Source organism: Corapipo altera, unplaced genomic scaffold (genome assembly GCF_003945725.1).
Source record: "Corapipo altera isolate COAL_440 unplaced genomic scaffold, ASM394572v1 69, whole genome shotgun sequence".
Lineage (NCBI taxonomy): Eukaryota > Metazoa > Chordata > Aves > Passeriformes > Pipridae > Corapipo > Corapipo altera.
In genome coordinates, this window is record NW_020884908.1 from 606,163 (window position 1) to 627,604 (window position 21,442).

Below are 21,442 nucleotides of genomic sequence, written 5' to 3' on the forward strand. Positions count from 1 at the left end.
ACTAAGATTATAGAATCACATAAGCAGCAAAAATTGATTTCTAGCATTTTTTGCTTTATTTAATACCATGTAGATTTGAGGAAAAAATCGTGAGTTATTTTCAACAACATGCGTCAGAAAAAGAATAATTCTAAAGCTTGTTGATATAGAAAATCTCTCTGCTGGTCCCCTTCCTATACCTTCCATTTTAAAACAACACAAAAACATTTTTTTACTTTTTATAAATTGTTGGAGGTTTTATTGTATCAACTTCATTTTTCAACATAAAATTTTGTTGCCCAATATTCCTTTATGTGTTTTATCTGAGCTCTGCTCTCATACAGAAATCCTTTAGGACTAGGCTGAGGCCTGTTTATTTCCTTCTGAATCATGTTTTATTCTTCTAGATGTTATAGTGCAGCAGCTTCGTAAAGGCTAGGAGATATTCACAAGGATCCCACCTTTTCTCTTTGGAAAAAGTTAAGGCTGCCTTCTAGAACTGTAGTCCTGCATGTTAAAACAGTTGATTTTTCTCTGAAGCGCTTCACTGAATCGCAGTAACATGTAAAATGTAGAAATAAAGCTGCTTTCACTCCAAAAACTTCTTTAGAGAAGCTGCTTTTTGAAAGTTATGGATTTGACTGTCTTGAAATAAAAACAACGGGTAAGTAAGCAAAGTTGTGTAGGATCGAGAACTGCTAGAAATAGTTTCTATTTGAAGAAACATCTCTGCTGCTATTGTGGGATGGGATTCAAGAGAAGCATCTCACTTTTGCTGTTTTCCTATGTCAGCACTAGAGTTTGACAAGAAAAGCCCAGTAGGCCTAGAAACTGCTTGCTTGAGTCTGCCTACAAAAAAAAGGAAAGTTCCCATGAAGTACACATGCAGTAGGACATGAATGCAGACTGAAGTCACCACTAACATGTGGGATCCTTGTCAATAGAAAGCTGCCTATCTATTCTACCTGAAGAACTGCTTTAGAACACTTTACCTTTTCCTCTATCACTAATAGCTGGACCTGGACAAGTTCTAACAAGAGAAGCATAACCTAAAGTGTGAAAATGCACCTCTTCCAAAAGTCTTGTACAGGGATGTCAATGTGACTGATAATCAAAAGCCAGAATGTGCCCTTGTATGTGTATTTGACTCTATGAGGACTTGAGAGGCTTTTTCCCTCACACCATTTTCATTGTCTCTGCTTCACTGCTTTGAGGTTCAAACAATTTATCATCTGAATTTAAAACCAACAGAAAATACCTGCTGTTTTGCCTTTGTCTCATTTGATAGGCATGCAGCATTATCCCAATAGGAGTTTAAGATGATAAAACATGAAGTGAGATAGAAGGCAGGCTGAAATGGTTATATCATCGTTAACTTAAAGCACCCTTGGCTTGTACGATGTATTTGTGCTGTGTTCTAATTCTCAAATGAACAATTTGAAAGTAAATGAATAAAAATAGTATGATAGGCTAGCGGGGTGTTCATGACTCCAGATGTTACAGACTTAGAAGCTTTCACTATTCCTCCTAAAATTATGTGTGTTTGTGAAATAAAAACTTGCTGCATATTTCGTGAATCTTCTCCCTTCCATTTGGAGTGAGTTCAGAGCTATTAGAGTATGGCTTGTGATGGAGAGAACATCCAAAACTGTGGCTATAACTTCACACCCTAACATAGAGAACTCTGTTCTGATTGTGCTGTCTGTCAGAAGCCAAATCAATCCAGCTGACATGGCACCAGTGGGATTCGTGCTGTTTGCAGTAAAACTTCCACAGGTTTTGATGAGCCAGGGGAAGCAATGTTGTGCTGCTGGCAGCTGGGTGTAGGGCCTTGCTTTGTTTAACTCTGTGCATTAGTCACTGGGGAGAACACTTTAGGAGGTGTGTTTGAAGACATTGTTACTGCCGTGCATTGAGAAGTATTAGCAGAACTTAGCAAGGCATCTGACCATAATCAAATATCCCTCTTAAATTGAAAGCATGTTTAGCTATTCTGCTCAACCTGTTCCTAGGTAGCTAATAATGGAGTTAGATCCTCTTGCTCTATTTTGAGGATGTCTTATTGAATCATGCATAGAATGATGTGACTAATTTGTGGAACAAAAGTCCCTCTGCATCAGCTGTTCGCTGTCGTTTTCCTATGGGGAAGATAGAACTTTTTATGTTAAGAAACACTGATCATTCTTTTCAGCATATCAAAAGAACAAATGTACTGTAAGCTTTTCTATTGAAAAAAAAATCATAGAACAAGTGGCTTTTATCTGTATTTCCATCATTACACCTGCATAAATCCTACTGATGCTAATAGGACTCGTGGCAAGGTAGGTAAAAGACAGTCACGCTGTCAGTGAGATGTGGAGCACAACAGAACAAGGCACACCACAGAAGCAGGGGGGGTTCATCCCTGTAGGGGCAACCTGTAAGTGTGTAACTCAGCCTGCTCAGAATAAACCACTGGCTTGCAAAGCTGAGGCTCTCCAGATTGACATACCCAATGGTGGTTAATGCAGTGGTTGTGCAAACTTAGTGAATGCTCAACTTTATTACTGCCTAGATGGATTTTTCCAGAGGGGAAAAAGAGTTTGGTCTTTGCATCCACTCTACCATAGGCACACATATGAGTCTGTGATGGAAAACACCCAGGGAACAAACCAAAAGTACCTGAACTCTGTGGTTGGGAAGGAAGGGATGGGACTGAGGCTTGTGCTAGAGCTCTCAGTTTTGGGCATGATGGGGGTAAGCTGAAACCAGCAGGCTTACCTTGAGGAGTAGAAAAGGGGTGTGTGTGCAGTGCAAAAGGATCAGAGGCAGACTTGTGAGATCCTGTAGAGATTAAAAAGGAAAATCAGCAGGCAGCATGTTTTTAAAAGCACACAGAAATACATGATAAAGGAGAACATTAACAGAGAGCAATACAACTGATCATAAATGTTAACATCATCACTGTGAGCAGAAGAGGAAAGTAAGTTTTGGGGGTGGACCCTAGGACAAAGGCATTGACTGAAGCAGTATGATACAAAACACAGAATTATTTATTTCAGTGTTGACAAAGTCAGCATAACATGCAGTTAGATTAATTCCTGAGGGAATTTTGTCTACAATACAGTTTCAGTTTTGCCCAGGTTCTATCCACGAACACCTGAAATCTGCAGACCAAAAGCAGCAGACACACTGCCACCAGTAATTGCTTTGACCTAGGGGCAAATAATAGGGATTCTTATCTTTTATTTTGCTATTTAAAATAGTATGTGTTCTCCTCTTTATTAGTATAACATACAGATTGAATGTTCAAAGCAAAGAATGAAATTAAGAAATTATTACTGGAGGTTTGCTTAAAAGGGAAATTGTAAATGCAGTTCTTGTACCTCTCTTGCTATCCAAACTCAAGGAATTCAACGTTGCCCTGTAATACACAAGTCAGCAAACAGGCTTTCTGTAAGATGAAGTGACTGCTGCTGTCTTCAATATACCCTTCTTATTTTACTTGGGACTGTGAGTTATTATCTTTACTTTCCTACAGCCTCTTTATGTCTGGCAGCATTTTCTTTCTTGAAAAAAAGAGCATACCTGGGACATGTGCTTCTGAAAAAACAGTGTGGTAATCCTATATATTTTGGTCTTCTCAGGTCCACAGAGAAAAATGGCAAGTTATCTTTTCATCACAGGATATTCATAGCAAATGAAAAACAAAGATCTTATCAGTCTTTACTGCCCAAAGGAAGTCTGTAAGCAGGACTTCTTAGTGTTTGCAAGTATTGTTCAGAGGCACTGAGGTGGTGTAGTTGAAGTATGTGTAATTCTACTTGTAGAGAAGTTGCCAAGACCACAGTAGAAAAGATTGGCAGTGAAAGTATCCCTGCTGCTCTGGTAGGACAGTGACAGCACAACTTCGCTGTAAGCAGATTAGTTCCTCCCTGACTTGATTGAAGAGGTTACAAGTTAATTTACCCACAGGAATGTAAGTGCAAGCCTTTAAATGAAAAGAGCTGCTGTTGACTTCAGAACAGAGTCACCAGCACTGATGAATTTTTGAAGTCAATTTACCATCATTTAAAACTATTTTAGAATAACTGTTCATTCTTTCAAAAGAGAGTGTGTGCCTTTTTTATTTCTGCCAAAAGACTTCCTAATAGATAATGAAGCAGGACTGAAAAGCCTGTGAACACCACGGAGACACTATTTTTTGCATTGTGGCATATTCATGATCTTTTTTTTCTTTGCTTCCTTAACTTTTTTTTTCAACTTCCTAATTTCATTTCTGTTTGGTGTGTGTGTTCATTTTAGTGATAGTATAGTTCATCTCAAGTTATTTAATGTTAACTTGTGAATAATACTCTGAGGCTCCTAGCAGACTTAATATCACATTAACCACCTAGTCATCGTGCTTCCCGTGTCAGCTGGAGAACAAAATAAATATGTTGGAAGTACTTAGCATAAATCTATTTCTTCAAAATGGCTATGTAGTTTCACTTTGTCAAAATACCTACGTGTTGGCTTTCTTTGCTGTTTAAATGCTGTTCTATCTGTTCCTAACTTCCCCTGTTTAACAGCAGACAAACCCAGGGAGCACTGAATGAATCGGATGATCCCGAAACAGGCTGTCTAACTGATAACAAGCCAACTTCTCGACACTTCTATCCTGTCGCCTTGCTGCTTGTCAGCTCACACTTGCTGGTTGTGTGGCTTATTTTAAGTCTTGCTTTGCTATTAGCCAAATATCAATAAACTTCACTTGTGTTCCTTTCTTTTCTACAAACAGCAACAAACTAACTTTAGAAAGAGGAATTATGTTGTAATATTTCTACAATCTCAGACCCCAAGGATTCATCTTTAAGATGCAAATGTCTGAAATGTACTGTGTTTTCGTTCTTTTTTTTTCTTAACTCTAAGAAGTATACTATGCATTGAGTGAATTGGTTTGCTCTTTCTGTTCATGGTAAAGCTTTCCCACTGTAATTAGCGCAAAGAAAGCGCACTTAACGATACTGTCACTGTATAGAATATATGGAATCCTGAATGCTTGAACCCCTCTTTCCAGAGTAATTAGTCTGACAAAAAAAAAAATATTAAAAATGAATTTGCACAACACAAACTAACCCCTAGAGAAATATGGCAGGGTGGTGGTTTGTGAGACTTAACTTTCATTGTGGTTTTTTTGTCGTTACTAGCTGATGGGATTGGTTTTGTTTAATGAATGATTATTACTTTGCCACAACTAACCCCTTTCTGTAGAGTAACTAAATGGAATAGCATCGGTTCTGTTTTGTAATGAAATTAACCTGTTTGTAATTGTTGCTTTAGTTGCTTTTGCTTTCAAGACACTTTTATATTCTTTTTAACAAAGTCCTGTTTATGTCTTGATGCACCACTTTGGCACTTGTGACTTTTGTACTGTATGTGAACGAACATCCTTCCTTTATAAAACAGAGAGGTGGATTGGGCTGTTTGAAAAGCCATTCTCTCTTTTTTTTTCTTTTTTCATTGCAAAGCTGAACATACAGGAAATGAAACAGAGATGAAACTTTCCTTCTCAAATCTCTAGGGCCAGACTTAATAAAATGCCTTATTCCTAGAATACGCATTTTTAGGGCAATGTATTCTCGCACATATATAGCAAACAAATTGAAAAAAAAAGTATGAAAAGATTTAAAAGTCAAATATATTTCTGGAATTAGAACAAAATGTATCATTAAAGTATTTAATTTTTTTTTTACTAAACTTTAAACCTCAAGGGCAAATATATTAGGGGGGATGGAAAATCTTATCACCTATTTCTGAGGGCAATAACTGTACTGGGCCTGGCCTTGGATTTAATTTTGTAAGATGTATCATCACTTGTGGAAAACAAAAATGTAGAGTTGAATCTTTGTTATTTTTACTTCAACTGTTGCTGAAACTCTGCAATGAACAAATAAAGCATATTTATTTATTCTGTGTTTCATGAAGTTGTACTTTTTCCCCCTTTCACTAGAGAAGGATGCCGCATAGAGAATGTACTGAAGAATGTCAAATGCAGAAAGTATGCATTCAACATGATACAGCTGATGGCTTTCCCAAAGTACTACAGACCTCCAGAAGGGACATATGGAAAAGCTGACACCTAAGTTTAACAAAAGTGTAATCAGGAACATACATCATGCTAATTAGTGAATATAACAACCGCTGTTTATGACGTATTAATTGGCAATGTATAACCAGTTGAGGTGTTATTTTTACCAGGTTTTATCATTTTACATTAAAATAACTCTGGTTAGTCGATATGAACTAAAATACCATGAAAAAGCAATGGACTGGATATTCTCAAAATCAAATATCAACTTATCTTTGTGAAGTTGAAGCTCAACATGACTCATAAACCAGCTGGAAATAGTTTTTTGGGTCATTTGATGAGGATTAAAAAAGGGAAATGGTGTTTGCTCTAGGAACTGAGGTTTGCAATCTGGAAGGTGGCATTCTGACTCCAAACCAAAACCTGATATTTGATTTAAGGGGTCTCTTACTGCTGGAAACTGTGTTTTCTGGAACCAGCAGAGCACTGAGGTCTTGCTCACTAATTAAATCCTTCACAGAAATGTTTATGAAAGATGCTAATGCTAATATCTGGGATAAATATAATTTTGGTAATTACATTTAGCTTCTTTACATAATATGTTTTTAGTAATTGCAGCCTGTAATTTCAGTAATTCCATTCTGATTCCCTGCAGTTCATTTGGATGTATCATTTTGGCTTTCTGTACCATAGCCAAATACCACTTATTTCACTTTCAGATAAATCACATTGAAATCAAGGGGATTAATTCTACAAGTAAGGTGACCTGAATTTGACCTCCCATTTACTGTAAACCCTTAAAAGTAAATTTGCTTTAGTAGTAGGGAAAATTAGTTGTATATGCAGGAGTTAATATATCTTTAGGCTACAAAAACATGTATGTTATTACAGAGCCTAAAATAAATTTTATAGTTATGAGTAAACTGCTGTATTAGGACTAGTTAACTACTGCAGATGATTTATATCTGTAGGTAGACACTCTAGGATGAAGAACTATCAGCTTTAAAAATTAGTGTTAATGCTCTGCCAGTTTGTGTTAGTCCTGAAATTTATCTTGCAAAGAACATTTGTGTTTTGTAATTGTATCTATTTATTACCTTCCTCAGACTCCCAGAGAGAAATACAATTTAAAACCCCCAAGTATTCACTGACCCGAAGTATAACCTATGTCATTACATTCATTTTCATATCTAAAGCAGAAGTATGAGAAATTTATCCTAATGTAACTGCCCTGGGAATTTGAGCATCTGTAGGAAATTGTAATTGCCGTGGATAAAGAAGTTAATGTTTCCTTACTCCTATGGAAGTTAAAGAAATCTTGATAAACCATCTTGATAAACTTGAGTTATAATTTGTTCTTTTTAATCCATTAATACCCATTACTGGGTATAAATCAGTAACTATAGTAGTAAGAATTTAAGAGCTCATTTCTGCAAATTCTGTTTGGGTGATCACATGGAAATGATCTATCGTATGGCTAAGATTAAATCCATCTTGTATATTTGCAAGATTAAGCTTTGGGGCTTCTGGGAAAACATCTGAAAGAGATCCTTGTTCTACTAATTAATGACTTCAGTGGAGCCAGAAATTCACCTATACAATATATTAACTAATTGGAACTTTTTTTTATCAAAGTAAAGTAGGCAATGTAAATAGTGTTTTGTTACATTAGTTTTTTATTTCTATTATATAATGTGCTGTCACTAGTGACTTCCTTGTTCTCATAATGTGTTACTTCAATATATGTCAGAAGAGTTGGCATTGCATCACAGATAAGCTCAGACAGATGAGAACATAACGCCTAGATTTTTTTCTTGTCATGTACCAGTACAAGTGGGCAATACTTATTGGATGGCTGGATGTGTGCATAAATTAGTGTTTGGGCCGTTAAACTTAGCTGATCTGTACAAAACTTCTTTTTGGATTTATGGAACATAAACCTTCCGAGGAAAGTCGTGTTTTGTTCTGTCAGGTTTGTCTCACTAGTCCTCACAATCTGTATGTTTATTATTAGCTTAAAAAACCCCTGCATGGGCAGTTTAGAGATAGTGATAAATTCCTTGTACATCTCTGCAGCAACCCACAGGTGTACAGTAGAAAATGCCAGCCTTCCCACAGAAATTCTGATACAACCTGTAAAAGTCTGCGTGGGGATTGTATTTACTGGTTGGTGCTGTGGGTATCTTTATCTGAGTCCTGTGGGCATTTTGTTAAGTTCAAAATATGAAATTATCTAGATTTTCTTATCAGGAAAATAATCTTTCAAGATTTTGCCTCAGCATTTTAATCCTACTTGGGTTCTAAATTGTCCCTACCATGTTACTTTTTGTCTTGAACATGTTTTTCACATTGAAACCACATTTTTGGTGAGGAAGAAGAAAAATGGGCACTGAATTATTGTTTTAACAGCCACTCACAGTATGTTCTTTTGAAAATAAATAATCTCTCATTTCCTAAAAATAATTAAGAAAAAAAACCCCTGAACTCATATCAGTGGGCTGCAGTGAAACTTGACTGTGCTTGGGCCATTACAGAAGAGTAAGGATGGGTTTTGTGCTAAGACTGAAAACTTTCACACAAATTTTGTTATTAGAACATCTTATTGTAGGTCACAAGACCGTTGTAAAACCTGTTGACATGATTCCAACACTTCTGGAAGAGCCTTATTGCCTCAGTAATGAAACAGGCTCAAAAGTTTTGTTGTTTTGCCATTGCCTGCTAATGCAGTCCATGAAGGCAAGGGCTGTGCCATCAGCTCAGATTTCAGCTGATCATGGATTCTAAATTATTGGGTTCTCTGGTTTGCCTTTTATGAAGAACCAAAGGGAAGTTTGCTGCAGCTTGATAGTTATGTGGCTTGGAGCATTAGTTACATTACTCTTTGTAGCAGCTGCTTCAAGCCTGAAGCCTCACACACAATCTTGTAGCTCACTGTGAATATCAGAGGAGTAAAATTAAACAAATTAGTATTTATAAGCAAACTACATTATTTGTTTTGCAAAGGGTTAAGGTAAGCATACTGATTTTGGTGGTGGCAGATATGTTCCATATCTGCTCTCTTAAAACATTTGAAAGAGTTTGTAAGGTACCTTACCTTACCTTTATACCTTACCTTTTGTAAGGTATAAAATAATCTGCTTTGAGGGGAGAGCAGTTCTCAAGGGCTAAAAGATAAAAATTCAAAGATATGTCTGGCATCTAAAGCCAAATCTTGTCTTACTCACAGAAGATATTATTTGTAGAAATAAGGTCATCAGGATCTGTCTTGAGAAATCCTGAAATAAGGGCTTATAGCTTTGAATATTTGTACAATGCATTACATGCTTATATGGGAGTTTTGTACCACAGACTAGTGTCTAACTTGAGAGCTAGTATAAAATGCCTAAAAAAATAAGGAAAGTTAAATAATTTTTTCTCAGAGATTATTGTAATATTGTCATAATATATAACATGCATAGGCCTGACATTATTAGACAGGCAGGTCTTTTTTTTCTGAAGTCTTCTTTTGGGGAATTTAAAATACGTTCTTGTTAATGTTTATACTTCAGCTTTTATGAAGCAATTAGGAAACAGAAATTTTTAATTATGTTATCTGATTTTTGTCTATGTGAAGCTGTGTATTTTGATGGAGTACTAGCAATGTCTGTGGTATATAGATCAAATAATTTAGGAGGACAGCTGAAACAAAATACTAACTGAGAAAGAACCTTAATGAAGTCCTTTGCAATGTTAATTTTTGTACTGTCTGAATTTTGCCATTACATAAGTGAAATAAGGAAATTAACAAACACTCTCTGTGTCTAAATCAATCACTCCTGATGAAAATTCACTTATTTGCAATGGAATAAATTGTAATGGTATTTTAAATCTCCACTAGTAATTTAGGTATAAAGAAGTGCAACACATCATTTTGAAGCCCACTGTATAATATGCCTATTAAGAGTTTCAGGAAAAACTTACTTTTATTTCTAGATCAAACACAAGTTCATGAAATCCTATGGTCCATTTATAAAAAGCAGAAAATGCAGTGAACATCAACTGGTGTAACAAAGAAAGCAATTGCATTAAAAACTGCAGCACAATTACTTGTGTGAACTAATGTATGTAATCAGTTAATAGTCTTAAACATATATTCTGTCAGTTTGCTATATTGTAAACTTGAAACCATTGATATCTATGCTCTTTTTTTTATTGTAAAGAAGTGTACTGTATAGGCAATGCCATGAGACATGAATTTGCTTCTTGCTTTTCACTTCCTTGCAGCTTAAAAGCAGGTGTTTACAATTGAAATGCTTTAAAATAATTTGCTGCTCTTTAAAACACAGACTTACCTTGTAAATGGCGTGTTTACCAAAAAACCACACAAATGCTTTTTTACAGAGAAAAAAAAAAGAGAAAGAGAAAAAAAAAATCCCAGACTTCAGTCTCTAGAACTTTTTTTCCCTTAGTCATGCAACACATTGATTGTTGTGTTGCCAGAGCATTCAGCTTTCACTCTGCAGCACTCAAGCATTTATTTGCTCTTTCTCTCATAGCATCTGCTGAATAAGTAATATAACAGCCATGGATTTCAGCATGATACTCATGATTCAACATTTAAAAACTTGCATTTGCTCAGATATGATGCTTAATACTTCAGGGTAAATAAAATAGAAGTTGCTTGTGAGCCAATGTGTTTATATTCCAAAGAGCTGAAGCACAAAACACAGGGATTGTGTGCTGAGTGGGAGAAAGGAGGAATCTGACTGTGATAAGAGAGGCCCTGGATCTGCAGGGTTTGGAGTCATGGGGTTTGAACCATTCTGCTCTTACTTAAATCTCTAACTGTTGTCAGTGGTGTTTGGTTACTCTTTCCATGCATGCAAAATACTTTAAAAGTTTTCATCATTTCTGTTCTGTTTATGAATGGTCTGACTTCCAAATTTCTAGAATCCCAAATTACTTTGGTACTTGTTTTCCTTTTGTGTAGCTGTCCCTTGTAATGTTCCTGTCTTATATTCTGGAGCACACAGGGCTATGTATAAGTAACATTAACAGGGCTTCAGTCTGTGTTTGTTCAGAGAAATGAAGCACAATGATAGCAATTCAATGCTTTTTATATTTCAGAATTTATCATTTTTGTTTCATTGCTGTCTGTAAGCCATGTCCATTGAACACTGTGTATATATTTTTATTTAAATAAATGTAATGTTTATTTTTTATGTTTCTGACTTTTTTGTTTGTTACTCATTTTTCATTTTCATTATGGTGGTGTTGCCCAGAGGGCATATTGTGCATGTCGATGAGGGTGGGTTTCCTCCCACATGAGTCGGTGGAAGCCCACTCGCAGGTCTCGTTCACTGCAAGTATTTAAGAAAAGTTCAAAGATACAACAGTTTAAAGCCTGCAATGGCCAAAAATTAATTGTTCCTAGTCTTGCTGCAACTTTCACCTCAGAACCAGGTGGGTCCTGCATTTTCTATTTCAAAACAAACAAAACATTCACATGCCCACAAGGAAATCCCTTTCAGATAACTGTTGATCTGTAGAGAGTTGTTCACTGTAACAGGTGGAGTCAACATCTTTCATAATGAAGACTATTAAAAAGGTGACATGGCATGCTTTGTCTGGTATTGCATCTTCACCATCCCAATGCTGGACCTTGGGAAGTAAGTATGGGTTGCTTCTTTGCTGGTTTGTTTTTCTTTTTACCTGCTGTTGATACCTAGATTTATATGATCTGTCACCACAGTGGAAGGTAAGTTCCCCATGGTTGGCTGAAATGTTGCAAATAGACCTTCTTTTTGAGTGTATGATAAAACGTGGCTCACCTTCTGTATTATCAGTACTATGAGCAGAAGGTTGTTGCATAATTTGCTATCTCTGTTTATATGCTAGCATTTTTAGTTGTTTTACTGAGATATATACAGTGAGATGTTAATTACCTACAAGGTTCTTGATAACCTTTAGAAAGCACCGGGAGCTAATGGCTATTATGGAAAAAAGTTAAAAAGCTGTTAGCATTCAGCCTAGGAGTTTTGTCTCTTGCTAATAAAAGTGACAGTCTTAAAATTCCTTTGTCTCACTTTGCATGCTTATGGATTTTATCTTCCATATCAACTGGGGTCACTTTTTTCTCATGGCAATGTAAGAGAGAAAAGGAAAAAAAACCTACAGCTGCAGTGAGATAGTAAAAATATGTTTTCACCAATTCCCCTTCCAATGTAAATTCAGAGAATGTTTGAGTAGCAGTGTGACCTGATGTTTCTGAGCCATGGTCTACAGTGTTCTGCGCTGGGTTGCCCATTGTTGATGCTGAGAGTGTGTGTACACAAATGCTGCTTCTGCTGGGCAAGGCAGTGAGAGCTCTCCTGTGCATTTAGTGATGCATCTTGTAGGGATCACAACCTTTAGTAGTCATGTGACAGCTGCTGTTAATGGAATTAAGGGCTGTAGGGTTCTAGATGCAAACTGGACTGCATGCTACTCGCTTTGCCCAACTAAACATTTCTGTGTACAGTCCTAACCCAGGACATAAATGTACTTGCTCTACTGCAGAGAAGATGTTCGATATTGTTAGAGGAGTAGATGTAAATGGCTTCTAAATAAACTGGGATAAGAATTTGAATTGAAAGAGTAGCTGTGATTTTTTTTTTTCATGTATGTGTAGATGTATATAGGTACATATTATAGTTACACTTGCATATTTTTGTCACATACAGTTTCACTGTTGGAAGTGTTGTACCAAGGATAGGTTAAGATGAACAAAGCTTTAGCAGGGCTTGCAACATACCCAGTGGCATATGCTGACTCTAATGGTAAAAGCTGCTTCTGGGGAAAAAAAGGAGAGAGAGAAACAGGAAAAGGAAGATGTTTCCCAGCAGCTCTCATGGGGGAGTGTTTCCCAGACCAAGTCTGTCATTCCTGTCAGGAGTTTGAAGAGCTGAAGCCCTGGCTGGCTGTTCCTGGTCATAATGTTGTCGTCGCTGACTGAAGTGGGGCTCGATCAGAGCAGTTCTGCCTGCCCACAGGTTCTGAGCCTTGGTGCACGTGTGTCTTTGAGTCTCTAATGAAAACCGATTACTTCAACCAAGGAGCAGGAAGAGGAGGAAGGAAGGGGCTAGAGGAGAAGGAAGGGGCTAATTCTGTCCCAGCAGCAATCAGTTTGCTACGTGCCTGCCCCAACAGCAGCAGTCTGCAGGTGCAAGACTGGGAGAATAACAGCACAAGAACAAGGGAAGAATACTGTTGTATTCATTTTATCTTTCTCCAGCAAAGTCCACGTGGGTATTTATTTCTCATGCAAGAATAATTTGTGATTGCTGTAATTTACAGGACAAAGCAGTTTAAACTGCTGACTTGAACAGAATTAGAACAACTGTCATGCATAAGCAGAGCAGAATTCACCCCTTGGGTGATACCACTCCTTAAAGTTTTCTTTTAGTGTAAAGCTTAATATACTTTGAAACACAGAAAGGTTTAAAGTCTGATCCTGAATTAATTGTTCACAAGCAAAGAATCAGAAATGGGGCACTGGAGGTGAGAAACTTCAAGGATCAGACTTTGTGAGAGGATTCAGAAGCATTCACATTCCTGAACTTTGGTTCAGAACTGCAAAAACTTTTGTTTGTGCAAGGCCCCACACAGGAAGAGCTTGTTCGTGGTTATGGTCTGTGAATACTCTTTTGGTACACAAGGAAGTTGATGGCAGTTTCCTGTAAATGATTATAATGAATAGCTGACACTTTTAATGAACTTGCACACAGAGTAAATATATGCCTTCAACAAGGTCTCTTTTAGAAAGGGATATGTGCAGTAAAATATTCAAAAGAATCTGAATTGCATCCAACAGTGTTAGGTTTCCAACTTGTTTGGGCACTTATCAAAGGTTAAAATACACCACATGAATAGGAACTTTAGTTTATTTTTTATTTAAATCAAGGTAGATTCTCAACACTTTCTATTTGAATTTATTTTTTCTCTGATATGACGGGTAATAAGGGGAGGCCTAGAAAAACCCAAGCTAATGAATTATCAGTGGCTCTTAGTAAGTCCAGCTCTTAGTATTTTTCAAACGTTACCAGAATATCAGGAAATAATGACAAACTTATGACAAAGGAATTATATAAATTGGGTCATCTGACTTGATTCTGGTTCTAGATGGAAAATTAGTGACAAAGATGAGACTGATGTTGCTGTGGTTAACGTCGGGACTGGTTTCCAGCAGCCGAATTCTGCTGCCAACCCTATAATATGGCAGCTCTCATCCAGACTCAACTGGAGTCAGTAATCCCAAAAGAAACTGCTCAGTAAATCCCAGCCTTCTTACCACTCAGTTCCATGCATGATGTTCCAGTGTTAGGGAGCAATAAGCAAGCACAGCTGTCCCCTCCTGCCCCAATACTGCATCATGGCACCTGGATTCTCTTTCCATATAGCAGCTGTATGGCTCTGTGGTATGTCATGGAACTCAGTTCAGTTCACACACTCAGTTCAGTTCAGTTTGGAGGATGTATATGAAACACCCAGCAGATAAACACAAGCAATAAAATCAGGGAGCAAAGAGATCTACCCCAACTAGTCAAGGACAGGTAAGGAAGGTCATGTCTAAGCTCTGCATTTTAGACTGCATTTGACTTTTGTCTTCACCTGAGATATTCCTGGAGCTGGAATACTTTGTTTCTTTGTGACCGTGGTAGCAGCTGTAATGGACATAGACTATTGGTTTATCAACATAAATATTAAAAAATGTCCTTGAAGAAATGACAGGATTGTTGTAACAGCTGTGGCTGCTCGGGCAAGCAGGTATCATTCATGTACATTCTCATACAGGAGAGATGGTTTTGCAGAAAAATGGTTGTTTTTACATTCTCACGAAAGCAAGGGGCCAGGACAGTGCTTGACTGAGAAGGTAAGGAGGGCAACAATGCATCAAGGCAATCTCTTATATGATTGATAAGCATCATGTCTCTGGATTTCACACCCAAGGATTAAAAAACCTTTTAGAGGTTGATTAGAAGACCTGATATAAATAGAAAGTACGTGCTTGTATAAGTTAATTCTTTACACTTGAATGTTTGATACAGGCGAAGCTAATTTTCACTCTGAAATAAAAACAAACCCCCAAACTCACATATTAAGTAATATAAAACAATACTTTTAACAGCTCCCTTTACCTCCTCATGCTACACCACCTGCATGTTTTGTTGAAACAGGAGGTTATTAAAAGGAATTTAAAATCAAGGCTTTTACTTTTTTAATATCAGTATGGGAAATAGAAGTGAGCATTTCATATGAATGGAAAGTAGTAGCTGTTAGCAGGTTTTTTGCGTGAATCCAGTTAGTGTGCTTAGCTATAAAATGCTGATAAGAGTTAGTCTAAAGAAAAAAAGTGCAGCAGCCAGTTTATATTTGCATATTCATGGGCATAGTTAGTGGACATTGGCAGGGGAGACGTGATCTCACACTTTTTAAAAATCAACAGGAAAGCAGTGCACAGCATGCAATTTCCTTTTACATTAAACTTATTAAGTCAAATCAATTTTTATGAGCACATAGGCCAGAGCTCTGGCACTTAATTCCTTTTGATCGTCCGCCTGCTAAATTCTGCTTCTCACTGTGCTACTGTGCAGTTTATTTTTAAGACATGATTTGTTTGGACATCATTAAAAAGAAAAAATTACAACTTCTAGCAGTACTAAGGCACTGAAATGCCTGTCAAGTTATTAACTGCATGCACACAGACACACAGACACACACACAAATACAAATATGCACAAGGGGGAATTGTAGAGTTAAGGAAATGCCACTATTCTGTTTGAAGGGTGAAGCAGACGACATACCTGATACTGACTTATGCAAAACCAGCTTTAAAGATAAGTCTCACTAATTTCTGTGCCTGAGGTGCAGCTTCCAGCTACTAAGTCTGTTAAGTGTCTGGAGAAAGAGACTGCTCTGAAGTGACAGGTTTTAAATGGGAGCTCCTGTGTCCAAGTCAATGGATTTGTAACTACAGTGATGTTAACTAAAAACTATCCTTTCCTATGATTAGTGTCCTGAAAGGCACATTTCCTAATTATGGATTCTTTTTTCAGCTGACTGCTACTTAATGTTGGTATAAGGTGTCTTCTATACAAGTAGTGCACATCTTTGTCACTAGGGATTTTCATGCTGCTTACATTTTTCTGTGATGAGCATCATAAAATGTTTTAAACATTTCAATTACTGATCACATTGTGATTATACTTTAAAATTTTTTTGATGTTGTTAGAAAACTAGTAGTCCGTTGACATTTAGTAATGGGCCTATGAACAGATCTTTTTACTTCCAGGTATGCTCCACTTACAGCAGCCAGATCCATGTTTGGATCCTTGCATTGGTTTGAGCATCAGGAGTTTAAACACTCCCAAAGGCTGAGGGATTGCATAGGGCCCTCGAGCCACTGATGTCATGGAGCCTCAGTAATGGCAGTAAACAAGATCATGTGCTCACACACAGAACTAATTGCTCATCATGCTCCTCATTCAGGGAGGTGGGTCTGGGAGAAGGCTGGTGGTGTATTAGCTGGGCCTGGAACTGTGTGGATCCGATGATCTTTGGGTATTTTCACAGTTTGTGGTTGTGCCTTCATGGATCATAAGTACTGTCATGATCCTGTGGTCTGCTAAATATCCTGACCTTTCATCTTGCTCTAACCTCTTATCTCCTTTTTAAGTAATGATCTAATTAATAATTAATTATTAATTATTTAATTAATAATCAGCTTAAGCAGGTATGAGCTCGTGTTCTCAGAAAGGATGGTGTTACAAAAGATGACCAGATGCATGAGAAGTTCCTCCTTTGGATAGATAGTCTGGTGAGTCTGGATCTGAATCATCCATATTTCAATAAATCCCCACCACTACCATATTGATATATGACACCCCTGGAATATTCTAGTACCTAGTTTTCCTCTGCCAAAAGTTTTTTATAATCTCCCTACCTGCTGTGTTTGTTTCATAATGTGGGAACCTGGATGGAGAACTGGGTCAGGAGAACTGTTGTACAGGTTTTACCCTTTGAGCACTTGCAGTGTTGCCCAATTGATTATTCTTAAAAAAAATAGACCAAATATGTGGGCTCAGTGAATACTATGTATGAGTCATGCTATAAGGTGACACCTCAATAGCAGGGTTCAGCTTCACCAAGAGAAGATTCTGTGTGACTGCTTTCCTTTGATATGCCCAGTCAATTGCAAATATGGAGTAAATTCAGTAAAATGTAGGCTTTTTGAATCAGTTCAGATTTTATTTTGCAGTAGGGATAATATTGCAGATTAGCCTTTAGGGATGTAGGTTATGTTAAGTAGAACACCTTCTTCAAGGCTTGGAAAATTTATGATTTAAAATGAGTTTTCATTAAACTTTGTTAAGAAGGCAAAGACATGGTGTGGATTCCAGTGAGAGAACCAAAGCCTGGAACCCGTAACAAAATTGTTCTAATCATGAGCCAAAAAGATCAGAAACTACCTACCTAATCTTCTGCAGGATAATCAAATGCAGTTCAGGAAATGTCAGGTGTAATTGCTACTTAGCTTCTTCAAAATGCGCATTTGTTTTATCTATTGGGTATAGAACACATTTTGTTCTGACTTTTGTTCCATTTCTTAAACTTAGGCTTATGTCTTGCATCCAAGGCAGGATAAACATAGATAAACTTGACATTTGCAGGTGCACACTTCATTTACCCTTTAGTAGAAAATGATCTGGTCCTCCAATAAAGTTTTGAAGTATCATAGGCTGTAAGATTAAAGTATATACCCATAAATATGAAGTTAATCTATGCCTATGGAACACAAATAGGACAATAAATATGACAATGGGAAAACAAAAAGTATGCTTTATAACTAATATTCTTGCAATGTTATTCGTAACACAACACAAAACAGGATTTTGGTGAAGCCTTTATGTATATTTTAAAATCAGTTAATCAGGTAAATAACTGATTAATTGGTACACAAGGTATGTCACCCTTCAGTATTCTATATCAGTCCCAAATTTTATTTTGGAAGGTATAGTTTGTTTTGATGGGAGTTGCAGTTGGGGAATGACTGTTACAGTTTTTCTGTTTGTCCTTATTTTCAATTTGTGGTAGAGCCATAGGTCAGTGGACAATTTATATGTAATGGACTTCTTATTTGGGGAAAAAAACTACTTCTCATTCCATCTGAAATTAGATATTGAACAAATGAAAAAAAGTTAGGGAAATTAGCCAAATCTGTCAGGAAAACTAAGTATCCTGGGTGTTGGCATTTTTGATCAGCATACTTAAAACTTAAAAAATAGAATAGCAAGCTCAGCCCTCTTGTATGGCAGTAAAGACTTTTTATTCCACTTCAACAGTTTCCTCAATCATTTACCCCCAGTGCACTGCTCGGTACATGACTAGATTTGACAAGAAAATGTGTCATAATATCTCCTATTAATGTAACACATTATTGAAAGAGCAAAATGAAGATTGATAGTAATTAAGGCAACTTAAATTCTAGTTCAGCACACAAGGTAGAAGTGTATTATATCTATTCCTATTTTAAGCTGCTGGATGCTCATACTTACACATTTTTGCATCCCTAAAGCAATCCATGTAAGGGGAACTTGACCTTGGAATGGCAGCAGTACTTTAAACTCCTCTGTTTCTTTGCTTGGTATTTGCTGTAGTTTTTATTGGCTGATAATTTTCATCCTCTTCCACTGTCTAGAAAAGGATGTAAAGCAAAAGGACAAAAAGTGTAGTGCACAGTAATACATATTTTTTGTCGTAACTATGTGTATATATACACACACACACATACATATATAGTGCACCAGTGGGAATACAGACATCGCACATTTTTCTCTGTGCCTTATTCTACAGCAAATTACCATCACTGTGATGATATATTCTAGAGGCTGAGAAGTAGACTTCAACAGTGAAAATGCTACTAATCACACTTTTCCAAGTTGCTAACTGTATCACGATTTTGCAAATGATGCAAGATCTAATACATTGCTATCACAGTTCTGAAATTGCAATCTAAATTTAAGGCTACTTTATTTCATTTTATCTGCTAGAGGAATTGTGATGAATTTCACATATGAATATATTTTCCAAAAGAAAATTAGAAATTTGCAATTCTTTCATTGATAAATTAGGTATGATTAAGACTATCACATTTTAAAATGTAGTTTGTTTAAGATGGATCTTTATCATGCGTCCATGTTTTATTAGTAGGTAGTTGGTAACTCATCCACTGTTTCTTTTCCCTGCAAAGACTTTTATAATGGGTTATTTATATCTGAATTTACCACAACAAAGAGAACAAGACAAACAATAGTCCACATAGATGGATATGGAAAAAATAGTTGTGCACTTCTTCTATGTCATGTCAGATCCTATCACAACCAATAGAAGAACATAAACTAAATGCAAAAGATTTAATTCTACATGTGTATGCAGGTACCTTAGGCAAAACTGGCGATTTTCCTTTATGTCTATAAGTGGTGAAGGTCAAAGAAAATACTTATAATCCAACCATACCTGTCTGGAAGTAGACAGCTGGCATGAAAAATGATAAAATCAAGAAAGCATATTTATTAAGGTGTTCTACTGCTATAATTACACTAAACTTAAAGCAATACCACAATCAAAACACTTTCACATTACCTTATGGTTGGACCAAAGTTAACTAATGAAAGTTATCAAATCATTGAATTCATCAGACTCTCCCTGAAAGCTGAAGAGTTTGGTTATCTGATTAAAAAATCCCACTCAAGAAAGTCAGCTTTATTCAATAGTTTCCTACAACTTGAGGAAATGATGAACAAAACAAAAAAAACCCAACCATCTTCTTTAAGTCCCTTGTGCCCTCACTGTGGTATGTCATGGATTAGGTAAAGTATGCCCAGATAACCCCATATCGCTGACAGCAATAAAAATCCCAAGGCCATTGCCAGCTTGTCTCAGGGAGCTTCCCATCTGATCATGGCTGAGACCCTTTGTACACTTAAAGAGCCCTTGGTGGGGTGTGTAAGAATCACCTGTGAGCTTTCTCATGAACTGTTCTCTGTCAGCTGTGTTTATTTTATCCAGTGTTCACTACAGAATCCAAACCCTCTTTAGATGAAAAATAGTTGAAGCTTATCCACGTTTGGATAACAGAAGGAGCACTGTGAAGCTTAGCTCAGATCAGGTTCATGTGAGGTAATCCTTAGCTTTAGGACAGGCAATTCAAAAACAACACAAGTTGAAATACATAGCCAGGAATTTTGTGTTAAAGTGGAGGCTTGGGCATTAGTTTATATCATTTCTGTTGTCTGACTTTAGTCTAGTTGTCATTTACATTCCCAGGAGAGAAATGGCCATAGCCAGAAGCATCCCTTTAAGGAATGTAGGGACTGTCCTCTAAAGATGCTGATCCCTGTCTAGTTAGGAAGGGACTAAATGGGGAGTTCTGAAAAATAGTTTAAATTAAGACACCTATAATCAAAATTAGGATTTCTGAATCCTAGCCACAACAGCTGCCAGCTGTCAGTGTTGTTCAGCTGAGGAAAAGAAATCGAGCTCTTGTTAAAAAAGCACAGAGGAAGGAGCCTAAGATGTATTAGAATAAGTATTTCCAAGAATCCTCAAGGTGTGGAAAAGCAAGATAAAAACTGTTTTAAGGAAGTGAACGTGGGGTTGTCTGGATATGTCTGTAATATTTTGCCAGCCTGCAAAAATTCAGTACCAAAAATCCTGTTTAATAGTCAGGAAGCTGTTCTTGCATTTAGCCAGCAAGAACATTTACTCTGCAGTGACATTGAAAATAAATAAGTAATTTATGACTGTAGCTCTTAATCCATTTGCAGACAAGACAGTGATATTAAGTTAGCTATTGGTCAAACTGCTTATCTACTTCAATTTTTTACTCAGTGAAAAGAAGTTTCAAAATGAAAGGTAAATAAAATACTTTCCAGTTTCATGTAGGGACTCTGTTGGCTCCTTCTGCATGTGCTAATTCAATAGTAGAGCACGTGCTGGTCTGTAAGACCAAGCTTTTTACCCTGCCAAGGTTTAAAAGCAATGTTATTGAAAACTAGGCAGACAGCACAGCAGGTATGGCCATCAGTACCTGCCAGCCCTGTACCTGAGCAGCAGTGGGAGGGAATGCAAGACTGCCATTTTAAGAGAAAGAATGAAAAGCCACATTGCTTTAAGCATCTGGATTGTGAGATTAAACTGACAAATAAAGCAGCAGCATGAATACCACATACTGAATTCCTCTCCTCAGAAACATGTTTCTCTGAGCTTGAAAGAAATGTAAGAAGTTGCCTAGACTTGCACTGAAATTACAGAATAATTACAGCAGTGCTGACAAGAAATTTGTTGGCAGTTTTCACATCTACACGGCCGTAAAAAGCAATGGCATTCAAATATACA

General features: G+C 36.9%; 1 protein-coding gene across 16 annotated transcripts in view; it reads left to right on the plus strand.

The window, feature by feature from the left end:
• Nucleotides 1-11,238, plus strand: part of INPP4B (inositol polyphosphate-4-phosphatase type II B) — a 374,654-nt gene extending 363,416 nt beyond the window's left edge. For 14 of the 16 annotated variants that reach the window (XM_027652901.1, XM_027652902.1, XM_027652903.1 and 11 more), the window contains one exon: nucleotides 4,530-4,704. In XM_027652901.1, the coding sequence (XP_027508702.1) occupies nucleotides 4,530-4,704 (175 nt within the window). Of the gene's footprint in view, nucleotides 1-4,529; nucleotides 5,909-5,950 lie in introns of those variants that run through there. The other 2 variants (XM_027652898.1, XM_027652899.1) reach the window with 2 other exon arrangements.
• The last annotated feature ends 10,204 nt before the right edge of the window (nucleotides 11,239-21,442 follow it).